A 23,995-nucleotide genomic window follows, 5' to 3' on the forward strand; every position below is an offset into this window, starting at 1 on the left:
AAGTGGAAACTTATCGCAGGAGTCATGTGAGCATCTGTGAAAAGTGTGGAAAATGTATATTTGCAGCATCAGACCCTTGTTGGGTTCCTCGTCGGCAAAAGCTCAAAAGGGGCCAGCTTTATTTCCCCGTACGTAGCCCACTAATGATTGTTGAAAGAGGTTACATGGATGTAAGAGGTTAGGTGAATGTTACATTTTGGTTCTAAGTTTAGTTCGAAGAAGTCCACTAAGGGCAGCATGGCTGGCTGGGGCATGCTGGGAATTGTAGGACTTTTTTCTGTCTAAACAGGCAGAACATTGCGCCCTAAACTAGTAATTTAAGTGGGTAGCTTTGTTTTGTTTTGAGTCTGTCTAGGCGGCCTCTGTGTTCCTTTGCGTGATTTCTGTCCATGCATCTGAAAAGGTCCTTTTTGGAAATGGCATGGATGGCACTCTCCAGATTGATATGTACAGTGTTGCTATAAGGCTGCGAGGGGCTCACGGCTTGGCCAGGTTGCTGAAGACAAACCTTACAGCTTGATCCTGCTCATCTTTACTTAGAACTAAATCCCATTAAGTTTAGTGGAACCTGTAGTGTAATGGGGCTAAGAGACAAAGCTAAGAATCAGGAAATCCCTGGGTTGAATCTCGCCTCTGCCATGAACTCAGTAAGTAGCCTTAGGAGACCCACTCCCTCAGCCTCTTTCCCCCCATCTGTATTATGGGAGAAAATAATACTGACTTACCGTACAGGGCTGTTGCACCTAGATGATGTTAGGTGCAGCACTTTGAATGTTTGCAACTGCAATGAATATGTTAATGTTACTGTTATTAAGTCAGTGTGCGTAGGAGTGTAGGGACAGTCTCTTTCTGAAGAGAATCAGGGAGGGACTTTGGGGAGAATGGTGTGTGTGTGTGTGTGTGTGCGCGTGCATGTGTGGTTGCATTACAGAGGAGGAGAACTGCTCTCTTCCATTAATTTGTGAGCCTGTAAGACATGAATCTTGAGGCCTGGTGTTCTGGTCAGTGGAGGCTGAGGGCAGCTGGCCATGAAGCATTAAGTACTTTTCAGTGATAAAATATTAGAGATCAGTAGTTGGCACTGACCTTGCAGTGATTGTCTTTTTTTTCAGCTCTTGCATTTTTAAGGCTGTATTTTGCATCTTGAGCTCAGCACTGTTTTGCTCAGGGGCCAGTGTTTCAACTTTGCCAAAAGATGACCAGCCTACAAAAATGCTATACTCCACCCATCTTGTATGTTTGTCACAGGGCATCCTTAGCACCAGACCTGGTGAACTGCTTGCTTGCTTGCTTGGGAGGAATTGTTGCTTACCATGGGCCAGTGACTAAGTACACAGCTGATTTTTATGACCCACAACATGTCATTCATTTTGTTATGATATGAACCGCTTCAGCCAAGCTGATAGCTTTCAAGGCTGGAGACACAGGAAGAGGGGCATGGATCCCTCAGGGATATTCTATACTCCTTCCTTGACATTTCAGCTTTTCTTAGAGTTAAAAAAAAAATTCTAGTCCTCTTACTTCTAGAAATTGAGGGAAAGTGTGAAGGGCATATTCTTCTCAGTTGCACAGTAAGAAGGAAATCTGTTGCTACCTTGCAGTATTATCTAATGAGTGCAAAGGCACTAGGATAACTGTCAAGCACTAGACCCTGGGGTGACCAGCGTGTGGCCTTCCAGATGTTTTGGCCTACAACTCCTATGATCCTTCACCATTGGCTATCCTGGCTGGGGATGATGGGAGTTGTAGTCCAAAACATGTGGAGGGCCAAAATTTGCCCACCCCTGTGCTAGACATGTAATATTTAATATTTGTAAAATTAAAGTGTATTCTATTAACAGTTAATACAATTACATAACTTTAAAGCTATTCAGCCATCAGTAATTAGGTTCTGGCTCTATCACATTTATTCCCACTTTAACCAGTGTCCCCTTAAGTCCCTTCACACCAAAATCATTCAGTTATCAGCCTGTTAACATTGCTCAAAGTATTTCTCTAACTCTCCCCCCACAACACCCATGGAACTGCAACAGAAGCAATACAATTAAAATTGTGACTCAAGAGAGTTCAGCAAGCTTTCATGGTCTGTACATCCAGCAATACGCCCAGCAATATTACTCAGTTCCTTTTTCCATAGGGTCATATTTCTAAACAGGACATAACCTCCACTAAACTAAACAAGGGATTTTCCTGAGTTTGAATGACATGAACTATGAAAATGTACAGTTCATTTTCTTGCCCACCGGACTGCTCAAATGCTTTGATATTAAGAGAGTGAAAGGGTCAAGGAAAGTTTGTATGGGGTGGAAAAGGACTGATGAAAATAAACAGGGTTGTTGAGGTATACTTTCTATACAGCCTCAGGCCTGCAGCCTGAGTGTGGAGGGATCATTGTTTTTTCAGAGATTCTCAGATGAATAGTTGTATTGTGTATTTGTCATTTATTTAAGTAAAATGTTAGCAGCCTCAAGGAACTCCCTTTCTCCTGCCATGGCCCTCGTAGATTTTATTATTTAGTTAATTAATTATTTAACATAAATAAATAAATTTCTTTAGGCGTTGTACAATTTTAAACATAATAACACATAAAATACAAATAAAACCCTAATAAAAACAAGATAAAATTAATAAACACCCCAGCACAGCATAAAATGTAATACTAATACAAAAGCTAAAATGACCGTCTGGTACAAGAGTTAAAACCACATCACAGGGACTAAAATAATAAAACTTGAACACAAAAACTATTTCTGAAACTTTAAAAACCTAGGAGAACAGAAAAGTCTTAGCCTGGCACTGAAAAGATAGCTGTGTGGGTGCCAAGTGACTTTCCATTGGGAGAGCATTCTAGAGCTGGTGGGGCCACCACTGAAAAAGCCCTCTCTTGCATGTAGAGATTTATAGGTCAAAACCAGCACTTTGAATTGGGCCTGGAAACAAATTAGGAGCCGCTGCAAGTGAGAGAACTCCAGTTGGAATTCTCACAGCCATATTTGCACTAGCTGAAGTTTCTAGACCATCCTCAAAGGCAGCCCCACATACAACACATTACAGTAATCCAGATGGGAGGTTACCAGGACATGAATCACTGCAGCTAGGCTATCCACCTCTGGATAGGGTCATAGCTGGGATACCATTCGAAGCTGGTAAAAGGCGCTCCATGCCACAGAGACTGATTGAGCCTCTAATGACAGTGGTGGATCCAGAACCACGCACAAGCTATGCACCTGATCTTTCAGGGGGAGTCATTCCTCTCTAGAACAGGTTGAACCCCCCTCATCCAATCTGAGGATCCCTCTGCTAAGAGTACCTCTGTCTTCCCTAGAATGAGTTTCAGTTAGTTAGCCTAATCCAGCCCAGCTGTCTGGACTGAGCTTCTGTTTGTAAACCTAAATTAAGTGTGTTAGCCTAATCCAGCACTGCTGTTTTTATGTATCATTTCTATAGAACTTACCTGTGGTGCTTATCCCAGTTATCCTGAAAAGGGTACTTTGAGGGATACAAGGCTACCCAGTAAGTTCTATAACTGAGCAGGCTTGGTAAGATCAATTTGGGTTTCCCATATCCAAGGCCTATACAGCAGTTTCTAGACATCCACCGCTCCAATAATGCTCCAGTATTGCATGGCACTCTGTGAAGCCATGCCTGTTTCAGGGCATTTATCTTTGTTTTTTGCATGTCTGACTTCATCCACGATCAATTGCTTTACCTAGGGCCAAAAAGAAAAATGAGGTAGGAAGAGGAGGTAATTAAGCCACTCCTGAAAAAGCCTAACCTGGACCCAGATGATGTTAACATGTTAATATAGGCCAGTAGTCAACATCTCCTTTCTGGGCAAGGTGCCTAAGCAGGTGGTTGCTGGTCAGCTCCCAGCACTCTTGAATGAAACTGATTATCTAGATCCATTTCAATCAGATGTCAAGCCTGGTTTTGGAATAGAAACTGCCTTAGTTGCCCTGTGGGATGACCTTTGCCAAGAGAGGGACAGGGAGTGCGATCCTGTTGATTCTCTTGGACCTCTCAATAGCTATCTATGCCATTGACCATGGTATCCTTCTGGATAGGTTGTCTGTGTTGGGATTTGGAGGCACTGCTCTGCAGTAGTTCCAGTGCTACTTGGATGGCTGATTCCAGAAGGGGGATTATTGCACTATGCCTTGGCAGTTACGCTGTGGGGTTCCACAGGGCTCTGTTCTATCCCCCATGCTGTTTCACATCTACATGAAACGCCTGGGGTTATCCAGAGGTATGGGCCGAGGTGTCATCAATATGTGGATGACACCCAGCTCTGTCTCTCCTTTTCATCAAATCCAGGTGAGGCAGAGGCTGTTCTGAATCAGTACCTGGGCACAGTAATGAACTGGATGAAGGCCAGTAAACTGAGACTTGATCCAGACAAGACGGAGGTCCTGTTAGTAGGTGAAACGTCTGCCTGGCTAAGTGATATTCAACTGTTTTGCAGGGGATTGCACTCTCCCTAAAGGATCAGGTTCACGGTTTGAGGGTGCTCTTGGATCCAGAACTGTCACTCAAGGCACAGGTGGACTCGGTAGCACGGAGCACCTTTTATCAGCTTAGGCTGATATACCAACTTGTGCCCTTATCTGGACAGAGATAGCCTAGCTATAGTTATCCATGCTCTGGTAAGCCCTCATCTGGATTACTGCAATGCGTTATATGTTGGGCTGTCTTTGAAAACAGTCCAAAAACGTCAGCTGGTCCAAAATAGGGCAGCAAGATTGTTAACAGGGACTGGCCAATGTTATCATATTATGCCAGTACTTTTCCATCTGCATTGGCTGCTAGTCCATGTCTGAGCCCTATTAAAAGTGTTGGTATTAACATTCAAAGCCCTAAACGGCTTGGGGCCAGGTTACCTGAAGTATCAACAATACTACAAGTGAGAAGGATCTTGGAATTGTTGTCGATCACAAGCTGAATATGACCCAACAATGTGATGTGGCTGCAAAAAAGGCAAATGCTATTTTAGGCTGCATTAACAGAAGTATAGCTTCCAAATCCCATGAAGTACTAGTTCTCCTCTACTCAGCACTGGTTAGGCCTCATCTGGAGTACTGTGTCCAGTTCTGGGCACCACACTTTAAGAAAGATGCAGACAAACTGGAGAGGGTTCAGAGGAGGGCAACGAAGATGATCAGGGGACTGGAAATAAAGCCCTGTGAGGAGAGACTGAAAGAACTGGGAATGTTTAGCCTTAAGAAGAGAAGACTGAGGGGAGATAGGATAGCACTCTTCAAGTCCTTGAAAGGTTGTCACAGAGAGGAAGGCCAGGATCTCTTCTCGATCATCCCAGAGTGCAGGACACGGAATAATGGGCTCCAGTTACAGGAAGCCAGATTCCGGCTGAACATCAGGAAAAATGTCCTGACTGTTAGAGCAATACAACAATGGAACCAATGACCTAGGGAGGTGGTGGGCTGTCCCACACTGGAGGCATTCAAGATGAGGCTGGACAGCCATCTGTCAGGGATGCTTTGACTTAGATTCCTTCATAGAGCAGGGGTTGGACTCGATGGTCTTGCAGGCCCCTTCCAGCGCTACAGTTCTTTGATTCTGTGATTCATCTCCTCTCATGTACACCTGCCCAGACACGAAGATCAGCTTCAGGGGTCGTTCTTCAGGAGCCCCCACCAAAGGAAGTGAGGTGGGTGGCTACTAAGAAGAGGGCCTTTTCTGTTGTGGCACCCCGGTTGCGGAATGAGCTTCCCAGAGAGGCTCACCTGGTTCCTACACTGAACTCTTTCCAGTGCCTGGTGAAGACCTTAGTTTCCTAGGCATTTTAGTCTTTCAGTTTTTGTTTTAAATCTTTTACTGTATTTTAAGTCTTTGTATTGCTGCTAGCTTTTATTTTGGCTTTTACTTCTATTTTATACTGTGCATTTAAACTTTTATAGTGCATCTTTTGTTGTATTTTATGGTTTTAATTTTTGTGAACTTTCCAGAGTTGGGCAGTATAGGAATGTAATAAATACATAAAAGCTGCTCTTACCCTGTTGTAGTGGCCTTGGTGCCATTGGATGCGAGGTCCAAGCAGCAAGGTGTGAGGTCCAAGGAGCAGGGAACTGGTTGCACGTATGTCTCTGCTGTAACCCAGAACCAAAGTTTTAGCCCTACAGTGTAATCTGCCCTGCATCAGAGGATAGTTGTGAGCAAACATGGAGACGGAAATTATATGGCAGATGGAAATTATAGGCTCCATAAACTGAGAACAGGGGCGTGTACAAACATAGGAGACTTTTGAAACAGCTGGTGCGGTAACCATTGTTGACAGCAGGAACTGCAGTCTAGCAATACAGAACCAAAGGGAGCTGCCTTGTGGTTTCGGAGGTTTTAATCTTCTCTGTCCCAGAGAATCCCACACACTTTAGTTGTGCCCTGCACAGAGCGCCAGAGTAGCGTAATGGTTGGAGTGTTGGACTAGAACTGGGGAGACCCAGGTTCAAATCCCCCTCTCTGGGCAGCCTTGGACCAGTCACCATGGCATAGGCTAACCTATCGCACAGGGTTGTTACGAGGATAATTTGGGAATGGGGAAGAGATGTACTTGTATCATCTCTTCCCCATTCCCCAGAAGTGGAAACCTGCTGCCCTCTAGGTATTGGACTACAAGTCCCATCACCCCAGACCATTGCCTTGGTGGCTGGGGCTAATTGGAGTTGGGGGTCCAACAACAACAGGAGGGTCACATGAACGCTGCTCCTTGGCTGGATAAAAGTTTAATAAAAAGTGAGTAAATAGCACAATCCTATGCATGTCTACTCAGAAGTAAGGCCGATTGAGTTCAATGGGCTGCAGCCTTAGGGAAGCGGCTCCTTGTGGGTCTCATTTGACTTCATTAAAAGTCAATACCACCTAAAGCTCTGTAAAGTATTCCAGTCTTAATATTTATTTATTTATTACATTTCTGTACCACCCAATAGCCAAAGCTCTCCCAAAAGGCCAATCTGGGGGAAATATTCTTTCTGGCGAGGGAGCAAAGAATTTTAAAAAGCAGAACTTGGAAGCGGCTGGCTGGCATCTTGTCTCCTTCATAGGACAGCTCTCTTCCCTCTCTCCGGGAGGCTCCTCCATTAAGGCAATTAATTTGCCTTTTGTCTGGGGATCATCAAGCTGTCCAGTAAAACTTCCGTAACCACAAATGGCCCTGCGTCTTAAAGCACTTAAGTGAATTAATATTTTTTTATGATTCATCAGGGTGTGTCACAAGAAATACTGTACCATATATATAAGTCGAACTCTGATATGATATACTGCCAAGCTGCCTGGCCAATTTCTGCCTGGCTGGAATGGAATACCCCCACCTCCCCACTCCCCACCCCGGTTGCACCCATGAAAGCAGAATGAAAGCATTTACAGTAGCTGCATACATGGAACTGAGCTTAAAATCACGTGAGCCATTAGAAAAAGGGCCGTGGAGGAATGTACCGGACAATAGCACAGGGGGCTCCTGGGATCTATTTAGTATGCCATTAGTACAAGGCTATTTAAATTATTCCCATCTGTTGGGAGGAAGGTTAGCTGAAGCAACTCAGGGCAACTCCTTGCATCAGCTTTTAGTGGGGGGTGGGGGAGCCCTAAGACGTTCAGCTTGCTGGCTCGCCATTCATAATTTCTTAGCATAAAGAGTTTTTTTTATTAATGATGTTTCTCATTCATTGTGCAAGCTCAGCCTACCCAGCACTTAGCAGAATTAAAAATTGATTATTTTTGTCTCTGTTTTGTTATTGCTAAATAATAAAAAAGTAGCCTACAAATTCTTTTTTCTTTTTTTGCTTTTGGGGACGGGCAGACAGATTGGATGAATGGTCCTTTATTGTGGGCTGGCGCAGCTTCGCCAAACAAAATGCAAGTCAGCTGTTTCTGGGCCTGCTTGCAGAATTTCACATTCCTGTTCCAGTGGAAAAAAAGATGATCCAGGCTGGGCAAGAGGATTGTTGATATATTGCGACTGGTTGATGAGCCACTGTTTGTTTTCTTTCTTTCTTTCTTTCTTTCTTTCTTTCTTTCTTTCTTTCTTTCTTTCTTTCTTTCTTTCTTTCTTCCTTTCTTCCTTTCTTTCTTTCTTTCTTCCGTACTATGGCAGGAGCTGAATTCTAAACTGCAGTCGCTTGGCAAGGTGGAATCTGCGCAGTTGTTGACACTGACCACCCAGCTTGTAGAGGAAAAGCTGCCAGCCCTTGAAGTGGAAGACATTGCAAAATACACGGAGAAACTGAAGGAGTGGGGGCAGGAGCGAACAGTCCTGATTGAGAGGGAGACAGAGATGAGGGAAAAGGCCAAGCAAGAGCTGGAGGCCCGGAAAGCAGCAAAAGCATCTGCTTAATATTCCTGGCTTATAGACTTCTGTCATGCTACAGATAGTCCTGGCAATAAACAGAAGATTGAGCTATTACAAATTGGGCCAACAGCCATGTTGCTTCGTGACCTTGTCTGTATGCACATTAAAAACCTTTCCAAATCCAACTTACGTATCCATCTAGTAAGAGTGTTTTCCCCTCCCCCACCCCCTTTTAAATCTGTAATTATGATTGTTCCTCTGAAGGGCTCCATTTTGTCTCTGTTGTGTCTAAGAGCAAATATCTGTCATCTAATAGAATGATTCATGTCTAAAATGAACTTGGTGAGACAGTGCGTTCAAAATGCTGTTGCCACTATCAGTATTTCCTATTATGCCATTAAAAAAAGCAAGATTCCCAACAGGAATTAGGATGGACTTTACTCCCGGTTGGGTCAGGGGATCACAAGTAGTCCTTTTTCCCTAGGTCATTTAACCTAGTTAGTTACAACAAATTAAGCTTTCCCATTTAGAGGCAGTGCCAATGAAAGATGCCTTATACAGAGCCAGACCATTGGTCCATCTAGCTGAGAACACTAGTCCATCAAGAGTGTGCTTTGACTGACTGAAGTTCTCCAGGGTCTTTCCAGCCCTGCTACCTGAAATTTGTTAAGTGCAGATATGGGGAACTGAACCCGGAGCCATCTACTGCACTTTGGCCTCTCCTCGGAAGCTATTCCTTCCATGCCTTGCTTGTAAGCTTTCCAAAGGCATTTTCCTGGCCACTTTGGGAACATCACAGTGCTGGTCTAAATGTACCTTTAGTGTCCTCTAGCACAAGGGGCACAACCTTTTTGGCCACAAGGGCTGAAACAATCCAGTGTTGACTGGGGGCTGTACATGCTCTCTCTCTCCCTCTCTCTCTCTCTCTCTCTCTCTCACACACACGCACACACACACACAGACCCTACCTCCGCTCTCCACCTGCTGAGATCTAGGGATTGCGGGGGGGGGGGGTGGAGGTAAAAACCTCTCCCATCCCTCAGTGATAGCAACCGAGACTGAACAGTGATCTTGGAAGCCAGGGAACAGTATTTTCATCCTGCGGTGTAGCTGATCACGGGAAAAGTAGATGAGGTCCTGCTGGTTTCTGGGGCTGCATAGGGAGCGGCCAAGGGTCACAGATTGTGCACCCCTGCTCTAGCAAGATAGTTCTATAAGATTTTGCAGCCCCAGGGATCAGACAAACAGGATCTTTCAGATTATGTAGATATATTCCGTTAATATTTTTGCATGTCAATTTCTACATTTTCCGTTGGTTGCTTGCCCCATTTTGGTTGTGCTTTCCAGTCAACATATCAGTCTCTCGAGAACAACTGTAAACATCATCTTGCAGAGTTCTATCATGCTCAGGAGCTATTCTTACATTATGGGATCAGCTTGGTTGCTTTCCAGCACTTTATATATTCTTACGTTAATGGACTAGGGTGGGATGGAGCCACTGGGGAGTGGCAACTCTACCACTTCTCAAATGTAAGAATCAGCACTCAGTCACTAGAACTTGGCCTCTGCAGTCTCATGGCCTAGGCTTTTACTTGTTTTGCTAGCTGGATAATAGTAGTTGCTAACTAGGATATTTTTTGCCCTCCATCATTTTGGTTTTGTTTGGAATTCTGACTTTTGCCTCCCTGCTTTGACATCCCTTCATATCAGTCTTGTGTCCCTAACCTGCGGAGTCCCACCTCCTGTTGAAGCACCCAGTTTGCTTTTGCTGGTGTTTCTCTAGCCAAGAAGGCTTCACAACCTAATGAGCCATTTATGTCTCTCCAACACCTTCTTCAGGCCCTCTGTCCTTCTAGGCCTCCTAGAAATCAGCTCCTTCCCATTTTCTTCACAATCATATGCACTACACTCCATTTATTTCCTACCCAAATCAACTGTTAGGCCAAGTATGCTATAGGGTGGGGCTTTAACTAGTTTGGCCCCTGGTACAGTGAAACCTCCTTGGTGTGGAGAGAATAACTCTCTTTAAGGATACATTATTTGGGCTCTAACTTAGGTGATCACATGCGGCATATGAGCATGCCTGATCACTACAGTACACATGGGCAGAGTGTTGCACTCTGCCCTGGCTCCCAGCTGCCCCTGATGTCTGATTATGGCCGGCAAGGACTAGGCAGTGCTCAGAGGTGCTTTCCTCCTTGTTTCACAAGACTGTTTCACGGGGAAAAGATAGTTGCCATTTTACAATCAAATGCACACCTGGGACTGACATGCCCCATCTGCAGAGGATTCAACTAATGTAGTCGAGTTCTTCTTTGTGGTCTCTGTGCATCACACATATGGGGCTCTGCACCTGCAGAGCCTGAATTTGGCAAACTTCTATAGCTGAGGAGTTTGGGGCAGGAACCTTCCCCTCACCATCTTGGTGTTCATGTCCCCAGTGGGTTCACACCTATTCTGTTCTTTTGAGATGTAGAAATTGTTTTAACAAAAGGAGTTGCTAAACATAAACCAGCCCTTGTAGTTGGTGCTTTTGTAGGAATTCACAGCATGGCCTTGCAAGTCTGTGCTCCAAGGCTTCTGAAGAAGTTTGGGCGATTTTTAATGGAGGTTACAGGTTGTACAGAGATTAGTTTCCAGAAAGTTCCAAATTTTCTGCTTCCTCCAGCTGTTTCACCCTCCCCATAGGGAGACCCATGGACAAGGCTACACCTCGCTATTGGATAGGATGAACAAAAATCCCTCACAGCTGTAGCAGGTGAAGCTCAGTTCTCTCTGCTGTTTATGTGAGGCTTTTAAGGGGCAGAACATCTGTGCTAAATTCACACCCAGCTCACAGAAAAGCAGGGCTGTAGCAGGATCTCGCCTTTATTTGCCTATCAAAGCTCAGTGCCAGTTCATAGGTTACCAAATTCCATTATGCGGTTCCTGTGTCAATTCTGCATGTGTAAATGATTGCACGTGCATTCGGCAGTACATTCATCCTACTCGTATAGGATCTCCACCAAAAACAAATATGGCCGGGTCCTGTGTCTGAAGCAGTGAAAAAATTATAGTGCATTCCTATGCGTGTTTATGCAGAACCGCCAAGCCCTATTGAGTTCAGTGGGGTGTACTCCCGGGTATATAGGATTGCAGACTGAGTTTATTTTTTCCATGCCCCTTTTTCTAAATTGTAGAAACCTTTTCTTCCTTCTGAAGGGGTGAGGATAATTGTCCATGCATGAACTTTGGACAGATAAGCAAGGAGCATGATATAGAAAGAATCAATATTTTATATAGACAGCATTTCCCTGTAGTAATTGTGTTTTGTATACACAATATGCATCTTACAGCCTATGTTTTGAAAGGGCAGTTGTGTTAGCACATCTTTAAATATCTACATGGCACCCTGCCTTTAAAGCACACCTTTGTTTTGATATATAGCCAGGCCTTGACTGGGCATTTTCTGTATCCAGTAATGCATACAAATGATCTGCATATGAAGAGTTAATTTGTTCTGTTTCGTTTGAAATGCAAATCATTGATTCAAATTCACAGTAGACACGAAATTAATGAATAGGTAAGCAAATTCACAACTCCCCCTTCCTTTTATTACCACACTTTCTATCCAATAGAGAAGGTCAGTGTCCATTATTCACAACAGGGAAATTACACATTTATTTCCCTCTGTCTTGGATCAATACTGGTCAATGTTTTACAGTAACACAGCTGGTAAAAGAACATTAGTAAGTCCACTGACACCCAGAACGGAGTGCAAGAGCCAGTCTCTGGATGTTAGCCGGGTGAAAGAGGATGGGCTGAATCCAGATTTAAGCTGGATCAGCTGTGTTGGTGGAAGCAGACTTCCCTGCCACCTACTTCCCATTGCAGCCCCTCCAGCCCCCTGAAAATGCTACACAGAGAGTAAGGGGACCCTGCTGAATGGGGTGAGCCTTGGTATATGGGATGGAGGGGATCTCCCCCCCAATCAATCAGAGGGGCCTACTGCAAGCAAAGCCCTTCCTCTTGTGAAATGTCCCTTCTGGAAGACAAGTCCTGGATCCAACCTTTTATGACCAGGGTGCTAAGACTATTTACATGGCACATTGGCTCCTGTTGTAGAAGGTGTTGCAGCAGCTGATATAATTAGTCTTTGTCCTTTGCACCGATGGCCATTCAACGACCCCGTGCCCTTGAGAACAGGCTGGCCGCCTCCATCTTTTCAGATTTCAGCTTCCCTCATTTCACTTGCATTTGCTCCTTGCGCACCAAAAAAATGGGGAGCCAGTCCACTCCGATAGATGTGACAGAACAGCATGCAGTCAGTCTATCGGACAGCTTATGCGTATCTGTCGGCATACCTGTAGGATCACCATTCCTATTCTGCACACAGAAGCATGATGATTGTGTAAACAGGCTTAGATTGAACTGGCTCAGGGGTAAGAAAAAAGGGGAAAGCGAAAACCTAAATGGCTTCAGCATGCTGATTTTTGCCCACTGGCTTTGTTAAACACGTTGAACCTGAAGGGAGGCTGAGATGTAACCTCAAGGACATCCCCAAGGAAGATTCCTAGCAGGGGAGTAATCGTTCATTGCTGCCCTCCAAAAGCTTTGTTGCAACATAGACACACCTGATAGACACATCTATAAGAAGCATGTGTAAATGGTACATCACCCACCTGAACCGCCACCACCAAAAGAGAGAGCTGCAACACCACGCCTGGGGTCAGGATGACAAAACTGGTACTTGAACACGGACCGGGCCAACTATAGATTGAGCACCATCAGGCTTTCCCCAAGGTGGACACTGGTAGGGTTCGAATGATCATGGCGGTCAAAGAAGTGATTGTGGCTTCTCCCCCGAATGTGCTGCATGCAGTGCTGCCATTTGCATAGCTACCCGCAATGCAGCATGAGTTGCCGTATTGTCCAAACCTGGAGCACAGCATGGTGGCTGTGGCTTCTTGCCCACCCTGCAACCCACGACTTGCAGTAGGGGTTGTAGGGTGGGTATGAAGCCAGCCCAGCCATGCTATGCGTTAGGTTCATATGATAGGGCAACCCACACTGCATCACAGGTAACTATGCAAATAGTAGCCATGCACTCGTCACATGCATGGGGGGGGGGAGCCACGATGGCTTCTTTTACTCCCCTGATTGTTTGAACCCCTTCACTGACAGGCTCAACTAGCAAGAGTCGTGGCATTTTCCAGTTGGTCTTCCAGCACTGGGGGAAGATCCAACTTACAGTCAGGGCCAGAAATATTGGAACAAGGATAACTGTTTTGGCAGTTGGCCTCTGTACACCATCACATTGAAGTTGAAAGGAAACACACCCAGATGGGAGCAAAGTCAGACTTTCAGCTGTAATTCAAGGCATGTGACAAAAGTGGGGCACTAACCATTCAGGAAGTACAGCCAGTGGCATACACACACACCCATCGTTGGGGGCTCATAAGTAATGGAACAAACCGACATCATTTCAAATTTAAGGGTCGCCTTTAATACCTGGATGAAAATCCTTTGCAGAAAATGACTGCCTGAAGTCTGGAACCCATGGACATGACCAAATGCTGAGTTTCCTCCCTCGAGATGCTTTGCCAGGCCTTCACTGCAGCTGCCTTCAGCTGCTGCTTGTTTGTGGGCCTTTCTGCCTTCAGTCTTGTCTTCAGTAAGTGAAATGCATGCTCTATTGGGTTGAGACCAGGTGACTGGCTTGGCCATTGAAGAACATCCCACTTCTTTGCCTTGAGAAACTCTGGGGTAGCTTTTGCTGTATGTTTTGGGTCATTATCCATCTGCCATATGAAGCGGTGTCCTATCAGTTTGGCAGCATTTGGCTGAATCTGAGCAGAAAGTATAGCCCTATACACTTCAGAATTCATCCTGCTGCTTTTATCAGCAGTCAAGTCATCAATAAACACCAGTAACCCAGTTCCATTGGCAGCCATACATGCCCATGCCATAACACTGCCTCCACCATGTTTGACAGATGATGTGGTATGCTTTGGATCATGAGCTGTTCCTTTCCTTCTCCATACTTTTCTCTTCCCATCATTCTGGTACAAGTTAATCTTGGTTTCATCAGTCCAAAGAATCTTATTCCAGAACTGGGCAGGCTTTTTTAGGTGTTTGCTGACAAAGGCTAATCTGGCCTTTCTGTTCTTGAGCGTTACCAGTGGTTTGCACCTTGTTGTGAAGCCTGTGTATTTACATTCATAAAGCCGTCTCTTGACTGTAGATGTTGACAATGACATGCCTACCTCCGCAAGAGCGTTCTTGACCTGGCTATATGTTGTGAAAGGGTTCCTCTTCACCATAAGCAGAATTCTGCCGTCATCCTCTTTAGTTGTCTTTCATGGTCTGCCAGGCCTTTTGCTGTTGCTGAGCTTGCCAGTTAATTCCTTCTTTTTCAGGATGTTCCAAACTGTTGTATTGGCCACTCCCACTGTTTTTGCTATCTCTCTGATGGGTTTATTTTGTTTCCTCAGCCCTAAGGATGGCCTCCTTCACTCGCATGGACACCTCTTTGGACCTTATGTTGGGAGTTCCAGTGAACAGCTACCAAATGCAAATGTAACACTCAGAACCACCTCCAGGCCTTTCATCTGCTTGATTGGTCATGGGGCACCCAGGAAACAGGCCACATCTGGCCATGCAGCTGCTTGTCAGCCATTCGTGCCATTACTTATGAGCCCCCAATGATGGGGGTGTGTGTATGCCACTGGCTGTCCTTCCTGAATGGTTAGTGCCCCACTTTTCTCAAACCCCTTGAATTACAGCTGACAGTCCTGACCTCGCTCCCATCTGAGTGTGTTTCCTTTCAACTTCAATGTGGTGTACAGAGGCCAACTGCCAAAACAGTTATCCTTGTTCCAGTATTTCTGGCCCTGACTATATAACTGATTGGATGCAAGCCTTCCCCATTCCATGTCGGATGTAATGGTGGATAGCAGATGGAACTGATGATCATAGCAAGGCAAGGCTGAACCTTCCTTATCCCAACAAGGTCTCTCCAGCTACGCTACTGGTTTTATGGGGCAAACCTATCACAACAGCTGGAGTAAAGATAAACTCAAGACCCTTCATTCATATACTTAATGAAATTTGAAGCAACTTGCTTACAGTAGAACTCGCCAAGCATCACCACTGTGTCCCCTCCGTTAATTTAAGTAGCTTGTTATATGTGTTCCTGTGCAGATGCTACTGAAATGAATGCAAATTGCATAATAGCAATGTGCTGGCAATTGGACTACTTAACATTCAGGATGTTATGCAAAATACAGGTTTCTTCACTGCTGAAGCAAGAATATAAATGTTCAGCTGAGCCCAGTTCATCAATAGCCCAGATTGGTCGGAATAACATTATTTCACTGAAAATGTAAAATTCTGCTCAGAAATTCAGACTCAAAAGGTTAAGAGAATTATTAATAATAATAATAATAATAATAATAATAATAATAATAATAATATAGTGCAGAATTTATACCAGCTGCATGTTTACATCCCATTACTGGGATGAAATATAATGTCTGCAAAAGCTGCAACCAAATGTATGAATGTGTCCCACAGGCTGAATCCAGCACCACATTACCACAAGCAGAGGCCACTGCTTGCAGAATGGGGCTTCCATGTCCTCTCCTCCTTCCTGCACTCTCCAAATCTCCCCTGGAGGATCTCCCAGAGGTCCCCGGCCCTTTGGAGTAGACTTGGAGGGTGCACAGAGGGGCTGCAGTGAGAATACACTGAAGCCCCATTGTTCAAGCAGCCTCCTCCACGTCCAAGACTGTGATACTGGATCCAAGCCTTGCTGCATGTTTTCCTGTGTAACAAAGCAGCTAGGATGCAGGTGCAGATTTAGATGATGCAGGGCTCCCAGTGCTACAGCCCTGATTGGTCACACACACACCCAGTCTGCTTTCAGAAATCTAGTTATGTCCTCAGGTGATAGTTAAACTAGGTGAAAGAAACATCTACCTGATGTCCATGTTTTACATTTTCAAATTCAGCATCAGGTGCAGGGGCATTGTTATAGAAGGGCCTACCTGGGTACAGGCCCTGGATCTTTTGAGCTGTTCCCCAGATTTTTGAGCTGTCCTAATTGCCATTTTTTTTTTAACTTTTCCCCATTTACTTGCATTGTAAAACAGAAATGGCCATAACTTTTTTCCTTTATAAGATGAATGCATGACATTTGGAGACCTGGTAGCCCCTATGGAGCTGATTGAAGCTGCCCATTTTCAGGCTGTTAGGTCCAGTGGCTTTTGTGCTAGTCACAGGTAAAATTTGCTATTTTCAAGAAAATCTGTCAAAGCAAAGAGCTATATTTTTTTGTCTGCTTCCACATAAGTGCATAAAGTTTGGGGAGCTGGCAGACCCCATATAGATGACTGAACCTGCCAAATTTCAGGCAGTTGGGTCCAGTGGCTTTTGTTCTAGCCACAGGTAAAATTTGATTTTTTCAAGGAAATATCTCAAAGCAAAGAGCTATAATTTTTTTTGTTCTTCCACATAAGTGCATGGAATTTGAGAATCTGACAGCTCCCATGGAGCTGATTGAACCTGCCCATTTTCAGGAAGTTAGGTGAAGTGGCTTTTATGCTAGTCTCTCAGGTAAAATTTGCTATTTTCAAGAAAATCTGTCAAAGTAAAGAGCTATTTTTGTGTGTGTGCTTCTACATACATGCATGGAATTTGAGGACCTGGCAGCCCCTATGGAGCTGACTGAACCTGCCAAATTTCAGACAGTTAGGTCCAGTGGCTTTTGTGCTAGCCATGTGTAAAGTTTCCTTTTCTCAAAGACTAAAAAAATAAAAACTGCCAAGCTACACAGGGAATTAGAAATCCTAATCAGAAGGAATTTAAGGTGACCACTAGCAGGCCACTATCCCTAATCTCTGGTGTAGGTTTTTTTGACGTGCAAAAAACCGCTCTCCCCCTACTTTTCTGCTCTTACATGCCCACTGTTGGGAGCTTGCTTGCAATTAAATTTTGAAGAGGGAGAAGGAAGGGAAGAAAGAGCTTCATGTGAAATACTGGTATTTCGCACAGCACCTGATTTTACTGCCCCAAAGTGGAAACTTTGGATTCTGCAGAAGTTTAGTAGCTTCAGTACAGCAAAGGATCCAATCAGCCTCCACAAACTTGTTTCTTCCCCTCCACTTTAATTTCTCCTAAATAGCTGTAGGACTCAAATAATCCCAAAGGGAGGGTTAGGACTACGTGGCATCATGATCAAGGAACTGCTAAGGCTTTTAAACAGGTTCTACAGTTTAAAAAAAGCTAGAAAATGCCCTCAGCCACCTCACCTCATAAAGTTAAGTATGTGCAATCCTTACAAATCCTGCACAGCCTCCAGAATTCCTCTGAAGTACTACCTCTCTGGAAGGAGCCACTTGGTTTAGGGAATTCTCTCTACCCCCCCCCTTGCATTTCGAGTCACCATTCTTCTTTTATTCTTCCCTCCCCTCCCCTATCCTGTTCTTTGTCTTCTTTATTCCACCCAGAACGTATCTTGGGGAATTCTTAGAGAGTTTCCTTCGGTGGGCAAGAGAAGTTCTGAACTGTATTTGACTTTATACAAACAGACAAGAGGGTTGGTCTTTCTCCTTCTCACTCAAGCTTTGAAAAAAGTGGGTTCACATGGTTGCAGAGAAACAAAACTGGGGCTGTTCTGTTTGTCAGTTGCCATTATCCAGCAATAGGAAGGGCTGTAGCTCAGTGTCAGAGCTCGTGCTTAGCATGCAGAAGGTCCCAGGTTCAATCCCCAGCATCTCCAGGTAGGGCTAGGAAAGAATCCTGCCTGAAATACTGGAGAGCAGCTCCTGCCAGTCAGTGTCAACGATGCTACGCTAGATGGACTCTTACTCAGTATAAGTCAGCTTCCTATGAACAGAAAGCTTTAATAAAAATAGGAGTTTTTGGTTTGTTTTTTAAGTGGAGAGATAAATACTGCTAATTTATACAAGCCTATGTATGCCTACTCAGAAGCCCTATTATGTTTAATGAGGCTTACCTTCAGGAAAGTGTGCAAAGGATTCCAGCATGAGTTACTTTTGCAGGGACGTTTGCACTTTGATGTTCTGGGTGTTTACTCAGAAATGAATCCTGAGTTGTGAGCATGGTATTACAGGCTTAATACAGTGCCTACCCAATTCCACCTAATGAATTGACTAACCTTTCAGCTCAGTCCTATACATTTTTTCTCATTTGTGAGTTTTGTTTTTGCATGAACTCTTAACTTCAGTGGTGACGGAAAGGCACTTAGTACATGCTCAGAATTTCTCCATAACTTAGCCCTAGTTTTGAAAACAGATTCATTGGCTGAATCCTGGTGAAGTCTTGGCACAAGTGAAGTTATGGGGAGGAAGATACAATGAGAGCTTGTGCATAACAACGAGGACGTAGAGAGGAGTTGCACAAAAGAAGACATCTGTTTTTATGAAGATTTGCTGGAAGATGGTAGGATGAGGAGGGATGGCTGCATGGAGGGGAATAGAACTGGTAGGAGAATGCAAGTGCTTAGTGGTGAAAGAAAAGCATTCTGCACATGCTCAGAGGCACTCTCTATTTAAGAACATAAGAGCCATGCTGCATCAGACCAAGGTCCATCTAGTCCAGCATTCTGTTCACACAGTGGCCAATCGGATGCCCATTGGAAACCCACAAGCAGGACATGAGTGCAATAGCACCTCCCCACCCATGTTCCCCTGCTGCTAACATTGGTGAAATGTAAATAAATTCTAGTCATTCTAAATTTGCATGTATGTATATCCTTCAGAAACTTTGCAGGTTTCTTGCCTAGGAGACACCTCTAACGACCTATGCATTTTCATACAAATTTACCCAAAAAACTATTGGAGAAGGGGTGAAGGGAAAGCAAATCACTTCCTCCCCCAAACTGGAGAATTCCCCTTCTACATGAACTGCTGCACTTATCCTTCTGAAGCTTTGCTGGTTTCTTAGGGACAACTGTAGGCTGTCTGTAATTTTCAGAACAATGGTCCACAAGGAAAATAAGATTAGTATGTCCTCTTTTGGAGATCTCAAAATGTCAAGGCCACTCTTGCACAAAAATCCTTGTGGCTTATCATTCTGAAATTTGGAGACATGACCTCCTCCGATGGGACAATGAATCCTGAAATGTGTATCCAATTCTTCCAAGTAATAAAAATTTTATTGGCAGTTCCCTTTAAAAGAAAATCAAAATATAAACCCTGCACCTATTTTTCTGACATTAGGCAGGTGTAATTCCCTTCTAGGGGGCTACTATTCCTGAAATTATCATCTAGTTCTGACCAAGAGAAAAAAGATAGTTTTTTTTTTTTTTTTAATCCAATGGTGTTCAACAGGAAGCATAAAGACTCATTTTTCCAAACCTTGACTCAGGTTTGGTGCTGAGCTGAAATGATCAGACTACAAATTGGTCTGAGCAGAAGCAGGATGTTTTCCAAAATGCTGAATTGGGTCTGAGTTGAAGTGGGGTGGGGGGTCACTGCACACTTATGTATGTAATCTATACACACACCCAAGCACACCACATGCACACACCACACACACACACACATATATTAGAGGTGCACTTAGACTTGGCTATATTATAAAGATAGAGAGAGAGAGAGAGAGAGAGAGAGAGAGATGCAAATTTGTGTTAAGGGCCTGTGCCCCATATCTTTTAAGAACCTAGCAACACCCCGATCAGGTGTTTTGTCTTATTTGTAATAATCATGCCCTTATGGCATATTCAGAAGTGAGAGCAACAACAAGTTAGGAAAGCTTACAAACCTTCCAGCTTTGCAAAGCACTCCAGCTGGAGAGCGTGTATATGCATGAAACTTTGGCCATGTTAGATGTATCACCTTAATGGCTTTAGCTGAAATCCACAACAGACACTCATTCTAGAGCAGTTCCATTAACATGACATTATCTAGAATAAACTGGGAAATCGCAGTGTTTGCACACATACCACACAAAAAGCAAAGCCTTTGTTTCCTTTTTCATGAGACCAAAGGTCCGTTTAACCCGGTACACCAACATGGCTGGCCAGATGCCCCCAAGAGATTCACAGATAGCTTATGATGGTGATGACCACTCTAGGCTCCCACCCCATTTGATTCCAGGAGCTGGTAATGAGGCCTACAGGATCATTCTACCTTGCAACCCTTTCCAATGGATGGGATTTGAAGAGAGAGCTAAAAGTTAACTTCCATATATTACATGGCATAGAAAGACAAAAATCATACCACACCACTTCAACTATTTTTGTATTTTATTGTGGAATTGAGCTTGTTTCCTTTACATCAAATATCCTCAACGGAAGAGGGGATATTGCACACAAATATCATAAAAGCACTACATATTACTTTCACTGGAAACTAATTTTCTACGTTAGGTATGACTGGATAGAATAGAGGTGATGAAGGATTATAAGACATAAAACCATACACAGCTGCAGACCGACACAAACAAGACCATTCAGAACAAGAGAGAGGAGTGTGAGGTGCTTCTCAGCCAGCAACAAGACTTTCTCTCCATGGCTTGGAAGAATAAATGGCTGCATGCAAACATGTGAAAAGCATCCTGGAACTTCAGAATTGCGCTTTTACTGGTATGATTACAGCCCAGTCTTGTATGAATATAATGGTAGCTCTGGGCATCTGGAGCTCCTAAGCTAATTTAGTGCAGAGAAGCATTTTCCCCCCTTAAATGTTCAAGGTTTTGATGCTGCATTTTTGTTTTATTATTTTGTAAGATCACAACAAACAGATTTTTTTTAAAATAGCAAACATCTTTTAACAAGGCAAGCAATGCAATTGCAAATGCATTAAAGAACTGCTTGTACCTAGACTGATTTTCGTGGTTTGTTCAACTATTAAGTGAAATGATGAGCATTACAGTAATCTCTTTATTTTTTTTTAAGTGTAAACATAATATTTTCCCATTGCTAATAATGCCAGACCACAAAAATTACTATTTTCCTCTGAGCAAGAACTTCTGGTTACATATGGACAAAAGAAAGGCCTATGACATAGAACTTGAAAATGCAAATAACTCCTTGGAGCGGGAGTTCTTGGGGCAGTTTCCCTAAGCAAATTGGTCTTCTCAATTCCATGGCGCAAGGTTCCTAAACTGCTTAAGCTACTGAAGACAGCTAAACACATTCATATACACATTTGGATCCATTCACCACAGTATGTAAAAAAAAAATCATGAGAGAAAGAATGGAAGATGGGATTAAAAGGTAGGAATATTTGTAATTAGACCCACCATAGGTAAATGAAAAGGCATGCAAAAGAAGGTCAGTTTTAAGTTTGAAAATGGACTGTGTCTCGACTAAACCATCACTGAATTTCAATCAGTGGTATAGTACTATCATAAAGGCCATGATTAGGGGAATGTTACCAATGGGTAATACCATTTTCTAGAGTGCTCTTAACACCCAAATATTATACATTAAAATTAGACTAATCCGTATTGAACCATGCTTCTAGTAATCTGTGCTGAGCAACAGAGCTCAATATCAGTATCCATGGTACTTTCTGATTGACTGTCGCTAAGCTAATTGTGTATGGCTGTGACTAACACAATTCGGTTAGTTGCACAGGCAAGAAAGGCATTAATTTGGTCAAGAGGAGCTTCTTTTAAAAAAGAACACCAGAACTGACTGCCAGTCTAAACTCTCTCTATGTGTGTGTATGTGTGTCTCTATGTGTAAAATAAAAAGATGTTTGCAAATGTATACCCCACTTTTCCAGTCTTATTCAGAAATCTGAAGCAGATAACATAGGCTTGGAGCCAAAGATACTGCTGCACCAAGGGAGGGCACTCCACTCATGTGCAGGCCAGGTGTCAATTTCACCAGCACTGCATCTCCCTGTATCCTCAGAGAGTCATTCTGGAAAGTTCTCTGCTCCTCAGGAGCCAGTTTGCAGGAAATGCAGGAGGCTGCAGACAAGGGAGGGGAAAATCAGCCACGCTGCTTCTGCACAATGGGAACTTTGTGTCCACACCGTAGAGCAGCCTTCCCCAACCTGGTGCCCTCTAGATGCGTTGGAATGCAACTCCTATAATTCCCCAGCCAGCATGGCTATTGCTGGCTGGGAATTTATGGGAGTTGCATTCCAACGCATCTGGAGGGCACCAGGTTGGGGAAGGTTGTCACAGAGAATGCCACATTTTCATACAGGAAAAAGTTAGCTGGCATCCAAGAGCTGAATGGGGCTTTAAAGAAATCTGAAGAATTGGGGAAAAAAGTGCAGCTGACACAAGAACTTGATTACATTTTTGCTTCTACAATTAAATACATGTGAAGTGATAACAAATGTGCATAAAGTGAAGGAGTGTTAAGGCCAAATTTGAACCCCATTAAGGCTGCAATCCTACTCACATTTACTTGGGAATAAGTCCCATTGAACTCAATGGGGCTTGCTTCTGAGCAGATGTATACAAAATTGCACTGTTATGCTGATTTGAAATAATCTGGTTCAACAGGACTGCTGATATACTTGTGACTGGGGGGTGGGGTTCCACCTCTTACAGGGAGGACAGAGATGGCAATTTCTTTTTTGCACATATAAATGCATATACATTTAATATTGCTATTTAAGGCTGAACACTGCCCCCACTTTTTTTTTAAAGAAGCAGCTCGGTTGAAAACAGACTAGGTGGCAACCTCCACAATGCCCTTGCTCACTTTTAACTACATTCTCCATTTTTGGCAAAAGGTTTGTGACATATATTCCCACACTACAAAATGCTTTGGGTTGGATACAGACTTAGTCATACTTAGAGTAGACCCACTGAAATCAATGGGATTTAAGTCAGCCATGACTAAATTCCCAGTAGTTTCAACAACTATAGTCTGCCTAAGTAGGCCTAAATCTGGATCAAATCCTTTAAACTCTGCTTAATTACAAAGTACGGGGTGGTGGGAATACTAACACAAATCAATTCTGTAAAATTGGTTAATCAATGGAGTATTGCATTAGTAATTTGGTAGACTAAACAGCAATCCCCTGGACACCAACTTGGACACCTCAAACTCAGTAAGACTTGCTTCTAAGCAAGCATCCATAGTAGGAGATTATAAAAGACTCGTGGCAACTGTGTTAACAAAGCAAGCTCAGGATGAGATACAGTAACAAAAGGGCCCAGCACACCACCATAACAACATAATGCATTGTTGACAGCATTGTGCTGGCACATCCAGTGTGGATGAATGTGCTGTCAAGGTTGCACCACATCAGCAGATGCTGTGCTACAAAATGGCTACAGTTGAGCTAAGGATGTGGGCAGGCAGGAGTAATATCCACTTATGTAGCAGCATGTGGGCATTTCAGCTTCATGGTGCCAACAGCTTCAACATACAGGTAACAGAACAGTACAAACTTCCCCCACTTGCTTTGCCCAGGATTCTGTTATAGTTATACTGGGACAAACCACTCTCTGCTGTGGTGCAAACCCATCTTTAGTATCAAGATGTGAGCATTAGAAAAGAAATGCAGTATAGATTATTGTGAACTCAGCAATTTGCATTTTTCCACAAGATATTTCCCTTTGTCTTTCGTACCACTATCATATGGAATTTTTCAAGATTGTTTAAGACTATTAGTCTTCCACAAATATTGTTCCAATAAAATCAAAGGGACCGCAAGAACACAAGTGTTTGAAGGGCCAGGGTAAAATAATAAATAAAGCAGCACTGCTAGAGATGTT

The 23,995-nt window shown here is 43.6% G+C and overlaps 1 protein-coding gene across 3 annotated transcripts in view; it reads left to right on the plus strand.

Annotated features, from left to right (window-relative positions):
* The window catches only part of MRPS27 (mitochondrial ribosomal protein S27), a 70,444-nt gene extending 61,960 nt beyond the window's left edge, over positions 1-8,484 (plus strand). For all 3 annotated transcript variants that reach the window (XM_084833506.1, XM_084833507.1, XM_084833508.1), the window contains one exon: positions 8,105-8,484. In XM_084833506.1, coding sequence (XP_084689632.1) covers positions 8,105-8,344 — 240 coding nt within the window. In that variant the 3' untranslated portion in view covers positions 8,345-8,484. The remainder of the gene's footprint in view (positions 1-8,104) is intronic.
* Positions 8,485-23,995: the final 15,511 nt, after the last annotated feature.

This window comes from Heloderma suspectum, chromosome 2 (assembly GCF_057233095.1).
Source record: "Heloderma suspectum isolate Gila_16-S chromosome 2, 16-S_ref, whole genome shotgun sequence".
NCBI classification, from domain to species: domain Eukaryota; kingdom Metazoa; phylum Chordata; class Lepidosauria; order Squamata; family Helodermatidae; genus Heloderma; species Heloderma suspectum.